The sequence below is a fragment of the Pinus tabuliformis genome, chromosome 9 (genome assembly GCF_031772625.1).
Source record: "Pinus tabuliformis cultivar Carrire ecotype Pingquan chromosome 9, CPIR1, whole genome shotgun sequence".
NCBI lineage: Eukaryota > Viridiplantae > Streptophyta > Pinopsida > Pinales > Pinaceae > Pinus > Pinus tabuliformis.
The window spans coordinates 1,577,071,948-1,577,088,644 of NC_142307.1; the positions used below are offsets into that span (position 1 = coordinate 1,577,071,948).

The 16,697-nt window shown below is 43.0% G+C and overlaps 1 protein-coding gene across 2 annotated transcripts in view; it reads right to left on the minus strand.

The window, feature by feature from the left end:
- LOC149154712 (protein PIN-LIKES 7-like) overlaps positions 1-16,697 on the minus strand; it is a 306,565-nt gene that overhangs the window by 36,876 nt on the left and 252,992 nt on the right. For both annotated transcript variants that reach the window (XM_089440625.1, XM_089440626.1), the window contains exons 9-10: positions 4,958-5,010; positions 4,592-4,777 (exon numbers count right to left, since the gene is read on the minus strand). In XM_089440625.1, coding sequence (XP_089296751.1) covers positions 4,592-4,777; positions 4,958-5,010 — 239 coding nt within the window. The remainder of the gene's footprint in view (positions 1-4,591; positions 4,778-4,957; positions 5,011-16,697) is intronic.

Genomic DNA, 16,697 nt, shown 5'->3' on the forward strand with positions numbered 1-16,697 from the left:
TTCACGAAAAATATATGGCTGCATTGAGTAGATTAATCCCTGATGAGGAGGAGGCTGCATTGGTACGGAGACACGTGAGCAACTATACGAGCAGCACTGGTCCATTTTCGAGCATGCATGCAATTCAAGATCGAGAGAATTTTTCTGCTCTTGAGTGGTGGAACATGCATGGAGGGCCTACTCCACTTCTACAGAGTTTGGCATTGCGGGTGCTATCACAGGTGGTAAACACTTCTTCTGCAGAGAGGTGTTGGAGCTCTTATTCTTTCATCCACAGTGTTAAAAGGAACAGGTTGAATTTAGACCGGGCAGAGAGCTTGGTTTATGTTCATTACAACTTGCGATTGTTGTCCCATTACTGTGAAGATGCAAAGTCTAATAAAGACTTGTTGACTTGGGACAAGAATCCAGAGGAGCCCAATTTGGAGGATGGAGTGTTGCGACTAGAGCAATTAGAGGATTCTCTTATCCAGGTATGTCCATTGTGGTATGAATTTTCCAATTTTCCCTTATAAAGAATTCATGTTTTTAATTTTTTTGTTAACTAGTGTTTTTTTTTTGCATGAATTTTTTGAGCGATTCTAGGATGATGACACGGGTGTTGATATGCCACCACCCCCACCCCCATCTGGTCCCTTGGTTTCTACTAGAGGAGGTTCTTCTTCATCAGTTCCAGTGCCACGACTTACACAGGGACCATCTTCTTCATTGCCACCACGTGGAGGCCCGCCATCACGTTCTATTCGTGGTGGAAGGAGGAGAGATTAGTAGATATATTCACAATCTACTTCTTTTTGTCATAGATTACTCATTAGACTTGTAGACTTGTGAATTTGAATTTTGAACCTTTTTGGCTTGGCGGTGACCAAGTGACATATTTTGTAAACATTATTATTTGAATTTTGGACATGACAAATGTTGACAGTTGCTCACTTGCTAGATAAATCATAATATGCTCTATGTTTTATGTTTTATAATATGCTTAAATGTTTTATGTTTTATAATATGCTTCAAAATTTGATGTATGTTTGTAATAGCTAGAATATAGATGATTGTTGTACATACTAGTAACTACAATGGAATCATGGATGCCATATCTATCTTGATTTATGCAAAAATATGCATGTTTTCATGTCTTCTACAATTAATTTGGTATTTGGGATGTTTGTTTTGAGTATAAATGCAAAAAAATATAAAAATATATATATATATAGCAGACGCTTCCGCGGACGCTTCGCTCCCTAGATTTTTGGAAAATGACGCTTCCGCGCTCCGCGCTTCCGCTTCGCTCCCGCTTCGTGCAACATTGGTTATGATGCATTGACTTTTGTTGACATGGTTTTTGGAGACAGCAGGGCCCCTAGGGCCAAGGATTGGATATAGGAGAGTCAGGATATCCTCTGGGCTCTCAAGGATAACTTGCAGACTGCACAGAATTAGCAGAAATGATACGCTGACAGGGGTCGAGTAGAGAGGCAGTTCGAGATTGGAGATTTGGTTTTTTTGAGACTCCAACCATACAGACAGTCCATGCTCAAGCAGAAGGGGGCCGAGAATCTTAAGCCCTGTTTTTATGGGCCATATCGGGTCACTAGGCGGGTTGGAGAGGTAGCATATGAGTTGGAGCTGCCTCCAGGGAGCAAGGTCCATAACATATTCCATGTATCTTGCCTGAAAAAGGCATTGGGATAACAGGTGACAACAACTTTAGAGTTGCCACCCTTGGATGATGAGGGACACTTGGTCTTGGAGCCTGAGGCTATTCTGGACACTAGGGAGAGGCAATTGCGGAACAGGGTCATCAAAGAATTTTTGGTCAGATGGAGGAATTTGCCCGATGAGGATGCCACTTGGGAGGGTGAGCAGGTACTCCAACACCCATCTTTGCAGTTGCTTGGGGACAAGCAACATTTAGGCGGGGAGGACTGTGATATCCCCACTTAGCAAATCTTGCTAAGTGAAAATACAATTTTGCTCAATTTTGCTCCATTTTGATATTTTGGGTTGTTAACTTGGAAAAGTGGGTTGGAGGACCCCACTCTCAAATTTTGGCTAAAGAAGGGCCCAACATAGGGGAAATAAGGCAAATCGAATACTAAGTGGATTGTGGGGGCCACCCAAAGAGGAAATACACTCCCTTGGACAAACTCGCACTTTTGGAGGGAGAGGCTCAAGAGGGTCGATGCATGGGACCCACATGGAGAGAAGGGAGCTCAAGGATAAATAGGAGAGGCATACATCATTTGGGGACTTTTTGATGCTTTAACAAACTCACTTACCTAGCAAGCTTTAGCTGTTGAGCCAAGTCTGCAACTGTTGTTTAGCACATGAGAATCTCAAGCGAGTTTCTCACCCCTTTCCCTCGGTGGACTTCGAGTGCTAGCCCAAGGAGGGAGATTGATACCATTTGTGAGCCAATTCCAGCGTTACATCAGGCATTTCGTGGGGCTTTCTTCAGCAGTCTAGACATGGGAGAGTAACACGCATTTCCTGGGGGAGCTAGTGGGGAAGCAACAAACTTATTGAGTCTACCGGGGAAGCATTGGGCCTCTTATTGCTGAAGACTCAGGATGATAACACGGCCAAATTTTGTGGAGCCTTTGCCGTAGCATAGAGATTATTTCAAGGACTACGCAGGAGGTACTTCTCGGCTACACATGGGAGTTGAGTGAGTGGCCATTTAGGGTTGGATTGAGCCGGGGCTAGGGGAGTCATCTAGATGGGAAATTCACCAGCATTTAGCATCATTTTTGAGGTGTTGAACAATGCCATTTCTAGGAGGTCTGAATTACCAAGACAGTGGACAAGCATGTAGAAATTGGGGTCAATTTCGGAGGTTAGAACTAGGGCAAACCCTTTCTAGATTTTGGTGGGTTATTTGAGGGGAGACCAAGATTAATTTCTCAAAAATTTTGGAGCACAGGAAGAGGGTCAAACAATAGTTTCATATCAGTCAACAGTGCAGTTCTTCTAGGGCAACGCAGGGCATAGAAGAGGGAGCACATTCCAGCATCCAAGCATCTCATTTTATCACCTGGGATTTGTCTAGCTTGCCTTTGGCAAGCCCAAGTTCATTCACACCATACTCTCATTGTACTCCCGTTGCATTATAATAAAATGGCTTCGTTTGGCGCAATTTTTGGAGAAATTCTAGGTGTTTACTTATGTGTTTAAATTTTAAGTGTGCATGTGCTGAAATTGCTTGTTATCGCTGTAAATGTTTCCATTAGGAATATTACAAACTTGCTAGAAAGAATAGATTATGTCAACTCCTTGCTCACTTGAATTTATCTAGATGAAATGGTAGAACCATGCAGCTTCTTGAAAAAAAAAAACGTTTTCTACTCTCTTCTACAAAATGTGATAATATAATAATAAGATATTAATCGTCCTTTCACTGCCAAATATTTTTAGATACACTAATACTTGGTTACAAAACTTATATCATTAGAAACTTTACAAAGATAGTCGTCATTGTTTTCCAAGATGGACATTGTACAAGTCCTGCAATGTTCATGTCTTGCCTTGGGGCCTTGTTCAATCTCAAGTAGGATGGTAAAGATAATTGCTGTGTTAAACTTCTGCAAGTTTCATTATTCTTCCCATTCTACTACCTACCCAAGAATTCCATAAACAAGATTCTAGAGATGATTTGATTGTTGCACTTAGCACTTAATTTTGTATATGTGGGGACACATATGAATTAGGATTTTGGTCCTTGCATGCATGGGATATGCCATGGTTAGACACTACTGGAATCTATTGGCTTGATATATTTTATTGGTTCCTTTTCTATACAAAGAATTGTTGTGCAGTTTTTCCAAATTCATCCTCCCTACATTTAACGATGTCAAGTGTTGGGCAAAGTTATTTGAAGGGCAGAAAAGGTAGAGAAAGCGTCAATGTTTTCATTTGGCACGATTGCATTGAGCATAGCATATGCATGATTTTGAAATCCTAACGTTTTCAAGCCCTTTTACAAATGTAGGAATGTCGACTTCCAAATATTATTGTTCATGTCACATGCACTGACCTGTATGACAGCTATTTGTGTTTCAGTGTTACATTCTAAGGCTTGGAGACTATGACTGGTGTTGCAAGTGGCAGTTTGAGTGAAACTGTTTCATAAGTTTGTGTGCATTTTGGGTGGTTACACATACTAATTACAAATAAGTCATACAATTACTAATAAGTCTGGCATAATGTAAAGATTTTCAGTATATTGATTGGATAATTTATGAAGAGGTGTTGCCTTGAGGTGGAAGGATCAGATGGTTTGTACTAGTTAAGCCAACCCCCAAAATCTCTAAATGTCTTGAACATTATACTAGAGAGAAGAAGAGTAAGAATGGAACAACCTTTTTATTCACATCCCTACTACATTGCGATGCAGCCAAGTCCTCATGTTATTCCTAAATATCTAGACCACCTAGATTAGTTCATAAAGGCGGCGATGTTTAATATTCTTTTTATTAAAGATTTTTCATTCACATGTATATTTAGACAAAGTGATTAGATATTCTTCATCACCAAAAAAATATATTGTGGACACTTCAATATGAGACAACAAGAAGTTTGGTCCAATACTAACCAATATTCATAGCAGGGGGCAGTGCAAACTGTATCAACAAGATGAATTGATACAGTAAGTCTGGTTGTGCCATCCCAAGATAGGTTGCACCTTTAACTATCAATATTCCAGTCAAGGGGAGAATCAAAAACCGCACAAGGATAATCCCTATAATAATCGAAGACTTTACTGTTGAAGACTGTAACCCTGCATTGATGCATGGAACTTTAATCAGTTAATTGGTATAAAAACATAAATACAATTAAAGTCTTTGATTGTTACCTCTTAACTAGCTAAAGCAGGAATATCTTTACATCTCAAACATGTATAAAATATTTAAACACCAATGCTGTACTAATATATATATTAGGAAGCCATATTGAGTACCTTTGGTTAAATTTCCTCCAAGTATAAGTGTAATTGTTGGAATTGTCCCATCTCTACATGTAGCATGAAAATGTATAAGCATTTGCATTGCTAGTGAATATCTAAGCTAGATCAATCTAAACAATGGCAGAGAAAGAATCTAATGATGCTCTGAATTCATGTGCAAATCAACCGGGTCCACTTTGATTTATTAGATTTCCATAAACACTGCAGCTCCATCAGATTTCAATTTCAATTTCAAATCAACTGATACAAATAGAAATATAGTACTTACTCAATTTTAAAGAAGGAATAAGAACAATCTCAGCATTCTGTCTTTGGCATTGAACTATACTGAGGTGTGCATCCTAGAGATCATTTCATTGGAATTGATGTCAAGACAGACTTTAGAGATTACACTTATAGTTTCTTGGAATAATGATATGTCGAAATGGTTTTCGTATAGCAATAGAGAACAAATTGCTTGAAGAAAAGAAAAGAAAATTAGAGAGAACTGTGATGTTTTAGATGATAAACTATTTCCTATCCATTTGTTTCTATTTCAACATAAAATATGGCATCCCATAAGGTTGCAAATGTAAGAAATCTCTGAACTTTTGGATTGATATACTCAATAGTGGATATCTACAGTATAAAGTTGCAGATTACTAGAGGTCTACTGATCATTATATAAATGATAGTTCACATTGGGAGTACTACAAATGGTATGTTTGGTTCGAGCTAACTTTAAATGAAACTATATACTTGGGCAAGCATCACACAGCCAACATTAAGCTTGACATGGCCTGTTTCTAGGAACTGTCATATACTTTGTGTCACTGCAGCATCACAGCAATGCTTCCATAGGTTGCCTTCACAAACTTCCTTGCTCTCAACCTGGGGTTTGATATTTTTAGTTTGAAACCATCTGCAATAGTTCCAAGTCCAATCCCATATCTGCTCTTCTTCTTGATGCAGTGGCATTCCTGACAAATTAAACTTAAAAGACAGCCCTTAGAGAGCTGAGATGAAACAAAGGATTGTTGAGAAGATGAGAAATTGGAAAACTATCAGTGGAAAAGATCAGAAGTTGAGAAGATTATAAAATACGAGGCATCATGAAGTGATATTGCATATGTGGGCAAGGTAAAAACCATGAGGAAGATCACATGAAGAATTTGGACAGATGGAAGGAGGTTCGTGGGTCCAATGATAAATTAAGAGGTTTGATGGGCATATAATTTGTTGAAATCCGATATGCTGATGTGGTAGTGATGAAGTGGATGCTGTGGGGAAGAGATGGTGCACATAGGATGCATGGAAAGTGGTGACTAGGAGTGTTACCCCTCTTTGAGCAGTGATGCTCCTAAAATTTTGACCATGCCATTTGTAAGCCCAAATGTATGCAAGTAATAGTCTTATAAGGCCACGTGGGTGTGTTTTTGAATGTCTCTTCCAGATCCCTGATGGTTGATGGTCATGGACGGTCTTTTTAGCTTCATCCTCATGGTGCTTGGTTTTATGGCACTGCTGAAAACCCCCTGGTGAGTGGTAACTCCCTACCTTGATAGGCATTTTTATGTCCTAGGGTGGTATGCAGACATCATGGAGGTGGAGCTAGTAGGACTCATGATTTATGTGAGCACTTATAGTTTCTTTTAGCCTGTAAAGGTGATCACCTATTGTACTCTTCCCTTCCATTATTTGTTGATACTAGTGCACCTATTTTCGGCTCGCATGGACCATCTTTTTTTGCATGCACCCTCCTTTGGCGATGGGCATCATTCTTCTTGGTAGTCTCATAGTTCACGATGTATTTTTCCTTCTCGAGGAAATGACCCACATCATCTAAGGCAAAGAAAGGGTCTGTTGCAACCTCCAAATCAAGAGAAATCAGCTGCAAGTTGAATCACTTAAACACCCTAATGAAAGTGCCTTAACCAACTTTGGGGTACCTTCTAGAGAGGTTGAATTCACTTTTGGGGCTGTCGTGAGGATAATTAAGGCAACATGGCAGGTATGAAAAGCAAGGAAAAGGTCAAGCAAGAAATAAATACTTCATGGTATGAAAATTTCTGAATCTACACATTAGAAATCCTACTGCAATCACTGGTTTATCATCTCCTACTTGTTTTTACATTCAACAAGTTATTTAACTATTAAATAGCGATGAAAACACTATTGTAGACTACACATACATACAGATCATGAACTGAAAATAGAACAAGACAAATATACAAGGGATGCCATTATTTTTGGACAAACGTCCCCGGAAAAACCTAATGCAGGAAAACTGGTGCAGCAACTCTGAGGGTTTTCTATTATTAAGTAGTAGTTCTGAATACAACTCTGAATGCCCTCTCAGCAATCCAGTTATAGAGATAGAAATATATTGGGAGAAACCTAAGTGAGATTACCTCACTTCACCCAGCAAAATCTCTCCATTCCAGCAACTGGACTGGTTGTCCTTGGCTACAACTGCGCTGCCCCTTTTCAGTAGCTACATGGGCCTACGTGGAGCACAATGGGACACTGCATCAGCATTGTGCTGCCTCCTCTGCCTCCTGGAGCTCTGACGCCAGCTTTCTCGGCTGATCCTACTGCTCCCCGGCTGAATTCAGATTTCTACTGGAGGGTGGCTCTACCCCACCGCTGGAAATGTGTGGCCCTTCCTGGCCCAACGCCAGTCTCCTTGGGTCTGCGTTGCCTCCTCTGGCGTCTCTCTGCCTCTCTCTGCTGTGTATTCGAGGTCCTGGAGAAGATCCTCCAACCTCAACTCTCCCTGCCCCTCTACTGCAACAGATCACTTGTTCGATTTTCTTAGCAAACCTCGCTACAGAAAATGGACTGACTGATCTCTCTAGTGTATCTCCAACTGACCCTCAAGCGTCCTCTTATACTTTTCCTGTTGATGAATCAACGGCCGAGATTAAGTCCCTAATCAACGGCTAAGATTAAAACAGACTTGATCCTCGTCACTTAGAAATTTCTCACCCATATTCTTATTAATACCCATTAATATTTTTATTTTCCTAAGTTTAGACTTAGGAACTCATTAAAAATATTAATTATTTTAATAACTCCTCATCCGAGTGGAATTTCTCCAAACGATTTATGGGTTCTGGAGATCTCATGTATTCTAGCCCCTCCACAAAATTTCGGAGCTAGAGCACATCTGATGCTACCCAAAATCAACACTCCCTCTTAGCGAGGAATGTGCTCTAGTAACACTTCTCAACAGAAGTACTACATTGATCCACTGCATCGTTCTTCTGTGCTGCTATTGCTTGGCCTGCTGCCCTTCATCCACCGCACTACTGCATCCTGTACTATTGCCCATGACTCTACCACTGTCGCTGCTACATCTGTATTGCAACTCCCTCTCAAAATGCTGCATCAAGCTACTCATAGCACTGCCACTGTTAACTACTACACTGCAACTCAGTTACTGAGAAATAAGTAATTGAAACTTCACACAAAATCTGACATGCTGGTCAGTCTAGATACCTCGTGATGCTGAAGCTACCTCTGCTGCTAATTTGTGTTGACCCTCTGTTGCTACTGCGTTGCTGCAATCTGCTTTGTGCCTCCCGCACTGCTGCAACCTCCACTTCGCTGCTTCAGACTCTGGCACTCCAGCTCTGCCACTGTTACTCCATCATCCCTTGCACTAACTGACTCTCGTCATTCTGATACTGTCATTAAGGGCTTTCATAGCCGTATGTGATCCAAGAGTTTGGGCACCTCAAGGATCCTGCCCTTCATGCAGTCCTCTCAACTACAACTCCATGTCGCCCCAACTCTTCTCCAAAGGAGCATGAGAATTCATGGCACGATCGTCATCCTTGTCTTCCCTGTCAGCTTTTGCTAGAGCAACCTTCGATCAGAAGCTTCCTCCTTGCCCTTTGTCCGGGGGCATTGAGTGGCATAATGTCCAAGTTCCCCAAACTTGAAGCATCTGACCTTGGAAATATCCTTCTTCTTCCACTTCTGCTGCCCTTGCTGTCCTGATGATGCGAGAGTTGCATCCTCCTCCTCCTCCTTCTTAACCCAAGCTCCTTTGCCGCTACCCCCCGCCTTGGTCAACCTCCTTATCTCTTCTTGTTGAAGAGCTACCCAGATCTCCTCCTAACTAGGGAGAGTCGCTCTGCCCAAGATACTTTGGGCAAATGTCTGCCAGGCCTCAGTGACTGCTTTCAAGGCAGTCCTGACCATGAACTCAAGATCTGGTGTAGACCCCAAGGAAGTCAATTGGTCTCTAATCCCTTGCAACCTGAGGAGGAAGGGATCGATCTCTTCTCCCTTTTGCATCAGCCTCATCTGATTTTCTAATAGCATCTTCCACTGGATGGAAGTGTCCTGGTACAAGGTGGTCAGTGTCTCCCACATATCACTTGTTGTTTCTTTCTCAGCAATGTGTGGTACTACATGATCTTTGACCCCATCTAGGATCATGCACTTGGCCTTCTCCTGGGCCTCCTCGTACTTATTTAATGGATCAACGTCGACCGGAACAACAATTACTTTCAAGGCATAGTCCTTGATGCGATTTTTGTCCAGGGTTACTAGGATCCTGGCCTTCTAGATGAAAAAATTGGGAGCTCCATCCAATCTGTCATGATCCCTCAGTCCATTGATTGCCATCTCTACTCAAAAAATATAGGACAGGTTCTCTTCTCCCTCTCCTACTGCTAATCCAGCAAGACTTGGATTTGGATTCCTTTTGTTTATTTGGGGTAGCATCGGATGTGCCCTAGCCATGAAAATTGGTGGAGAGGCTAAAGCACATGAGATCTCCAAGACTCAGAAATGGTTTGGGCAGATCCTAACCGGTTTTGGAAATATTAAGATAATTAATATTTTTAATGGAGTTCCTAAGTCTAAACTTAGGGAAAATAAAATATTAATGGGTATTAATATAAAACTGGGTTAGAATGTTCCAAAAGTCATGGATCAAGCCAAGTCTAATCTTAGTTGTTGATTAGAGATTTAATCTCGGTCGTTGATGGACCAACAAGAAAAGTATAAGAGGAGGCTTGAGGGTCAGTTGGAGAACACACCGAGAGAGATCAACAACTCGATTTTCTGGGGCAGGGTTTGCTGAGGAAATTTAGTGAGTGATCAGAGTTGCAGCTGAGGGGCAGTGAATACATAGCAGAGAGGCAGAGTTAATACCAAGAGGATCAACGTAGAGTTGGGAGAGGGACGCAAAGCCAGCTAGAGGCCACGCAAAGGCAGCCAGGAGCTGTGCAGAGCTAGAGAGGGTTAGCGTGTGAGATGCAGAGGGTCCAGGGGCTGATGCAAAGGCTCCAGAAGCTGACGCAGAGCCCAGAGAGGCTAACGTTGGGCCAGAGAGGCTAATGCTGTGCCAGAGAGGTTGATGTAGTGCCTAGAGGCAGCGCTAGGAGCATTTCGTAGGACAGACTAAGAGCTGGAGAGTCGGATAGGGTGACGCAGTACCTATCAGAGTGACGCAGAGCAGCAGAAGCTGCATTGTTGCTGTGGGATCGTTCATCTAGTGTTTTAGTTGGAATATTTGTCTCTGATTGAGAGGTACTACTGCCGAGGGCATTCTCTGTTGGGTGTGCCATTTCTCGCACCTAGGTTGTCTTCTGAAACTGTATAATAATAAAACCCTCTGAATAGCTGCACTATTTTCCCGCATTGGGTTTTTCCGGGGACATTAGTCCAAAAACAACGATGTCACTTGTGTGCTTGTTTACTTTTAGTTGATGATCTGTATGTGTTGATACTGTACTTGTATTTATTTTCAGTATTTACATGGTAAATAACTTGTTAAGTAATTGAACAAGTAGGAAGAAATAAATCAGATAGTACAGGAAGAATTTCTATCGGGTTAAACTTAGAAATTCCAACATGGTATCAGAGCGTGGTTGTAGATCACAGGATAACTAAAGGCATCAGCAACGCAGAGTAGTAGCAACAGAAAACAATTGTCCCGAGTGACAGAAGTTGTTCCTAGCAGAAAGAAGCAAGGAAGGGGTGACGCAGAGTGCCTACATCATCAGTTCGAGCCAGGAGGAGGATCAACGTAGTGGCAGAGAGGAGCAGACCTGGCCTACGCAGTGACTGGTCATCTTTCTCAGCTTGGAAGGATTGACATTGTGGCTAGGAGGTGCAGATTTTACCAGTGCCAAGATTGCGCAGAACCTAGAGGTTTAGTTCTTCACGTTGCTGAGGTATAGGGGTTGCGGATAATTTGTGGAGCGAAGCTAGTGGGCTACTGTGGTCAAAACAATACCTAACAAGGCAAGACCAAGGAGAAGGGATTTCCAAAAAGGAAATCGAGACTCAGAGGGAGTCGAATCGAGGACTTCTAGGAGGGAAGTAAAGAGACTCAGAGGAGTTGGAAGAAGAGCAACAAGATGGCAGTGAATGGGCTGAGAGATCAGGATAAACTAGATGGAGCTTCCAACTTCATAGTCTTGAAGGCCAGGATCTTGTCCATTCTAGACAGGTATCACATCAAGCACTTCACCTTGAAAACAATAGGGATCCCAACTAAAAATGAGAAGTATGAAGAGGCAATGGCCAGGGCAAAGTGCATCATCCTTGATGGGGTCAAGGATCATGTGGTGCCACCTATTGCCGAGAAGGACATGGCAATTGTGATGTGGGATGCCCTGAAGAAATTGTACTAGAATACTTCCATGCAGAGGAAGATGTTACTTCAAAATCAGTTGCGGTCATACCAGATGAAAAAGGGAGAGCAGATAGATGTCTTCCTTGGTCGATTGAAGGAGATTCGGGACCAGCTAACTTCCATAGGGGCCACGCCAAATCCGGAATTGATGGTGAGAACCGCATTGAACACAGTCTCAGAGGATTGGGAGGTATTTGTCCAGAGCATACTAGGCAGGTCGAGCCTTTCAGATTGGGAGGAACTGTGGGAGGTTCTTCGTTAAGAAGAGATTAGACGGGTGACCAAGGTAGGGAATAGCGGCAAAGGGGTCAGAATCAAGAAGGAGGAAGAAGAATATGTGGCTCTCGCATCTGCGGGAAAACAAGAGAAGAGAAAGAAGAAAAACCTCTCCAAGGTCAAGTGATTCCATTGTGGGGAACTGGGTCATTTTGCGAACTAGTGTCCTAGGAAGAAGAGCAAGGGAGAGGCTTCTGGGACCAAGGCAGTGTCAGCGAGGGCAGAAAAAGAAGTCAAGGAGGATGACAACTGCGCCATGAGTGCTCGTGCGCCACTTGAGAGGAAGTGGGGTGACATCGAGCTGTAGTCAGACGGACTACAGGAGATGAGGGGTAGGATCCTTGAGGTACTCAACCTCTTGGATTATACCTTGCTACGGGAGCCCCAAAGAGAAGTAGCAGGATTGGCAGATGTCAGTAGAGAGTAAATGCGGATGAAGTGGCAAAGAGTGCTATAGTACAGGAGTCCCGAGATAATGCGAGGCTAGTAGGTTGCAACAGTGCGAGAGGCACGGGAGTATTGATCTAGTGCAGGATAGCACAGAGAGGTGTGCAACGGTGCGAGATGCAGGGAGTTGTTGCAGCAGTGCAGAGGTCAGTAGAGGGAGCACTTGTTAGCAGCAGAGGGAGCTTCAACATCGGGAGTGTCTCTAGCTTGACAGGGATGTCAGAGTTGGGTGGACCAGTTACCTACTTCTTGGTAACTAAGTTGCGATGTAGCAGTTAGCAGTGGCAGTGTTATGGGCAACATGATGCAGCATGATGAGAAGGGGATGCAGTACTGGGAGTATGGACTAGCAGCAGCACGGATGCAGAGGGAGCAGCCGTACGAATGCAGCAGTGGGAGTGGCAGGGCCATGGGCAGCAGTACAGGATGCAGCAGTGCAGAGGATGTTGGGCAGGGAGGCCTAGCATCAGTACAGAGACCGGTGCTGGATAATCAGGGTGATACTCAGAGCACAATCCTCGCTAAGAGGGAGTGTTGATTTGGGGTAGCATCGGATGTGCTCTAGCCATGAAAATTGGTGGAGAGGCTAAAGCACATGAGATCTCCAAGACCCATAAATGGTTTGGGCAGATTCAAACTGGTTTGGGAGATATTAAAATAATTAATATTTTTAATGGAGTTCCTAAGTCTAAACTTAGGAAAAATAAAATATTAATGGGTATTAATATAAAACTGGGTTAGAATGTTCCAAAATTCATAGATCAAGCCTAGTCTAATCTTAGCCGTTGATTAGAGATTTAATCTTGTTCGTTGATGGACCAACAAGAAAACTATAAGAGGAGGCTTGAGGGTCAGTTGGAGAACACACCGAGAGCGATCAAGAACTCGATTTTCTGGGGGAACGTTTGTTGAGGAAATTGAGTGAGTGATCAAAGTTGCAGCTGAGGGGCAGTGAATACATAGCAGAGAGGCAAAGTTAGTATCAGGAGGATCAGCACAGAACCGAGAGAGGGACACAGAACTAGCTAGAGGCCACGCAGAGACAGCTAGGAGTTGTACAGAGCTAGAGAGGGCCAGCGCATGAGACGCAGAGGCTCCGGAAGCTGACGCAGAGCCCAGAGGGGCTGACGTTGGGCCAAAGAGGCTGACGCGGTGCCTAGAGGTAGCGCTGGGAGCGTTTGGTGGGACATACTAGGAGCTGGAGAGCCGGATAGGGTGACGCAGTCCCTATCAGAGTGACGCAAAGCAACAAAAGCTACATTGTTGCTATGGGATCGTTCATCCGATGTTTTAGCCAGAATATCTGTCTTCGACTGAGGGGTACTACTGCTGAGGGCATTCTCTGTTGGGTGAGCCATTTCTGGCACCTAGGTTGTATTATGAAACTGCATAATAATAAAACCCTTTGAATAGCTGCACCGTTTTCCCGCATTGGGTTTTTCCGAGGATATTAGTCCAAAAACAACGGTGTCACTTGTGTGCTTGTTTACTTTTAATTGATGATCTGTATGTGTTGATATTGTACTTGTATTTATTTTCAGTATTTACATGGTAAATAATTTGTTAAGTAATTGAACAAGTAGGAAGAAATAAATCAGATAGTACAGGAAGAATTTCTAACGGGCTAAACTTAGAAATGGGCGCAAGAAACCCTCTAAGGAACAAGCTCCTCTAGACTCCCTTTGGGTCCTGATTTCCTTCACGGAAATCCTCCGGCCAAATGTCGAATGTCTCCTTTCCAATCCTCCTTTGCTGCTGCAACCCAGATCTAGATTTCTTTGGCTAGAAATCTGTCAAGGCAGTGATTCCCTCTACCTCGACTCTGTCTCCACAAACACTATTCTGCACCAACAACAACAAGGTTCCACTAGCTCCTCAAATCTAGTCTGCTCTGCTCCCCCTACCCCGGCATCTGAAGAATCTAAGCTCCTCTGGCTCTACGCAATCACTGTGTGAGCTAGATCAGCTCCTCCTGGCCACTGCGTCATTCCTTCATGGTCTGGAAAGATGACGTGGATTTGCATGAGCCTAATCTGCCCTTCTCTGCTTCTGTGTTGGCCTAGACAGCTCACGCAGTTACTATATGGGCTCCTCCTAACTACTGCGTCACCCTCACCTGGCTCAAAATGCTGACGTAGGCACTGTGTGAGCCTCTGCGTCACCTCTTCTGCACTGCGTCACTCTCCCTCTGTGTCTCTGGCTCTGGAACAATGTTGTCACTCGGGAAAGCTGCTTCTCTGCAGCAAATTCTCTAGATCTCTCGGCTGGTGTCTTCAGTCTCCTATGATCTGCAATGCTCTGATACCATGTGAAAATTTTTGAATCTACACATCAGAAATCCTACTGCAATCATTGGTTTATCATCTCCTACTTGTTTTTACATTCAACAAGTTATTTAATTATTAAATAGCGATGAAAACACTATTGCAGACTACACATACATACAGATCATGAACTGAAAATAGAACGAGACAAATACACAAGGGACACCATTATTTTTGGACAAATGTCCCTGGAAAAACCCAATGCGGGAAAACCGGTGCAACAACTCTAAGGGTTTTCTATTATTAAGCAGTAGTTCTAAATACAACTCTAGATGCCCTCTCAGCAATCCAGTTACAGAGATAAAAATATACTGGCAGAAACCTAAGTGAGATTACCTCACTTCACCCAACAAAATCTCTCCGTTCCGATAACTGGAATGGTTGTCCCTGTCTACAATTGCGTTGCCCCTTCGCAGTAGCTGCATAGGCCTGTGTGGAGCACACTGGGACACTGCGTCAGCACTACGCTGCCTCCTCTGCCTCCTGGAGCTCTGATGTCAGCCTTCTTTGCTTATCCTGTCGTTCCCCAACTGAATTCAGATTTCTGCTGGAGGGTGGCTCTACCCCAACGCTGGAAATGCGTGGGCCCTTCCTGGCCCAGCGTCAGTCTCCCTGGGTCTGTGCTGCCTCCTCTGGTGTCTCTTTGCCTCTCTCTGTTGTGTATTCGAGGTCCTGGAGAAGATCCTCCAACCTCAACCATCCCTACCCCTTTGTTGCAACAGATCACTTGTTCGATTTTTTCAGCAAACTTCGCCCTAGAAAAATGGAACTGACTGATCTCTCAAGTGTATCTCTAACTGACCCTTAAGCCTCCTCTTATACTTTTCCTGTTGATGAATCAACAACCGAGATTAAGTCCCTTATCAACGGCTAAGATTAAAACAGACTTGATCCTCGTCACTTAGAAGTTTCTCACCCATATTCTTATTAATACCCATTAATATTTTTATTTTCCTAAGTTTAGACTTTGGAACTCATTAAAAATATTAATTATTTTAATAACTCCTCATCTGGGTGGAATTTCTCCAAACGATTTATGGGTTCTGGAGATCTCATATATTCTAGCCCCTCCACAAAATTTTAGAGCTAGAGCACATCCGACGCCACCCAAAATCAACACATGGACCAAGCATGACTCATCTGTTGGCCCAAAGGTCACACTGAGAGGGTGGGGGGGTTGAATTAGTGTGAGGTCAATTTTACAATTTCACAACCTTTCTTAATCAACGTTTATATAGCAATGAACCATAAATATGATATCATTGATTATAATAATGCATCATCATATAAACAACATACAAGAAGTCATTAACAGATCAAGAAACCATCACATCACAAAGAGACACAAGTTTTTTAGCTGGAAACCCGTACGGGCGAAAACCGCCAATCTTCTTCTTCATCTTCAATTCATTCACATCAATTTGCATGATCCAACTTGATGGAGGCAACTACCCCCAAGATATGCAAGTTGCCACTTACAGTAGGCTACAACCTGATTGAGGCACCAACCTCAAAAGATGCAAGTAGTTGCTCACTGTAGGCTACAACCTGATTGAGGCTCCAATCTCGAGAATGAGTAGGCTCCAACTTGCTATAGGCTCCAACTTGATTGAGGCCCCAACCTGCTTCAAATTCGTTGTGGACCTCTATTTCATATCATTTTCAAACTGGATCAATTTTCATCATTATCATTGAATTATAAGGAATGTCACAATCTACAATCTACTGTCAACATCACAACTTATACCATCATCTCAACTTGCACATGTTGTCGCTGCCACCATCATTGTAAGCCTGCAAGCACTGCCACTGCCACCATCACTGTAAACTTGAAAGCACTGTCACTAGCCACCATCACTGCAAATCTGCAATCACTATCACTGCCACCATCATTGTCAACAAAGCCTGTAAACAATGTTGCACATGCTCTGCTCCAACAAGTTCACCAATTCTGTCACTCAAACCCTTTCAGATCTTGTTTTCACTACGTATCCAAAAACGATTGCTACATGCTCATGGACCCTTGAAGTATACAAAAGCGATTATGGCC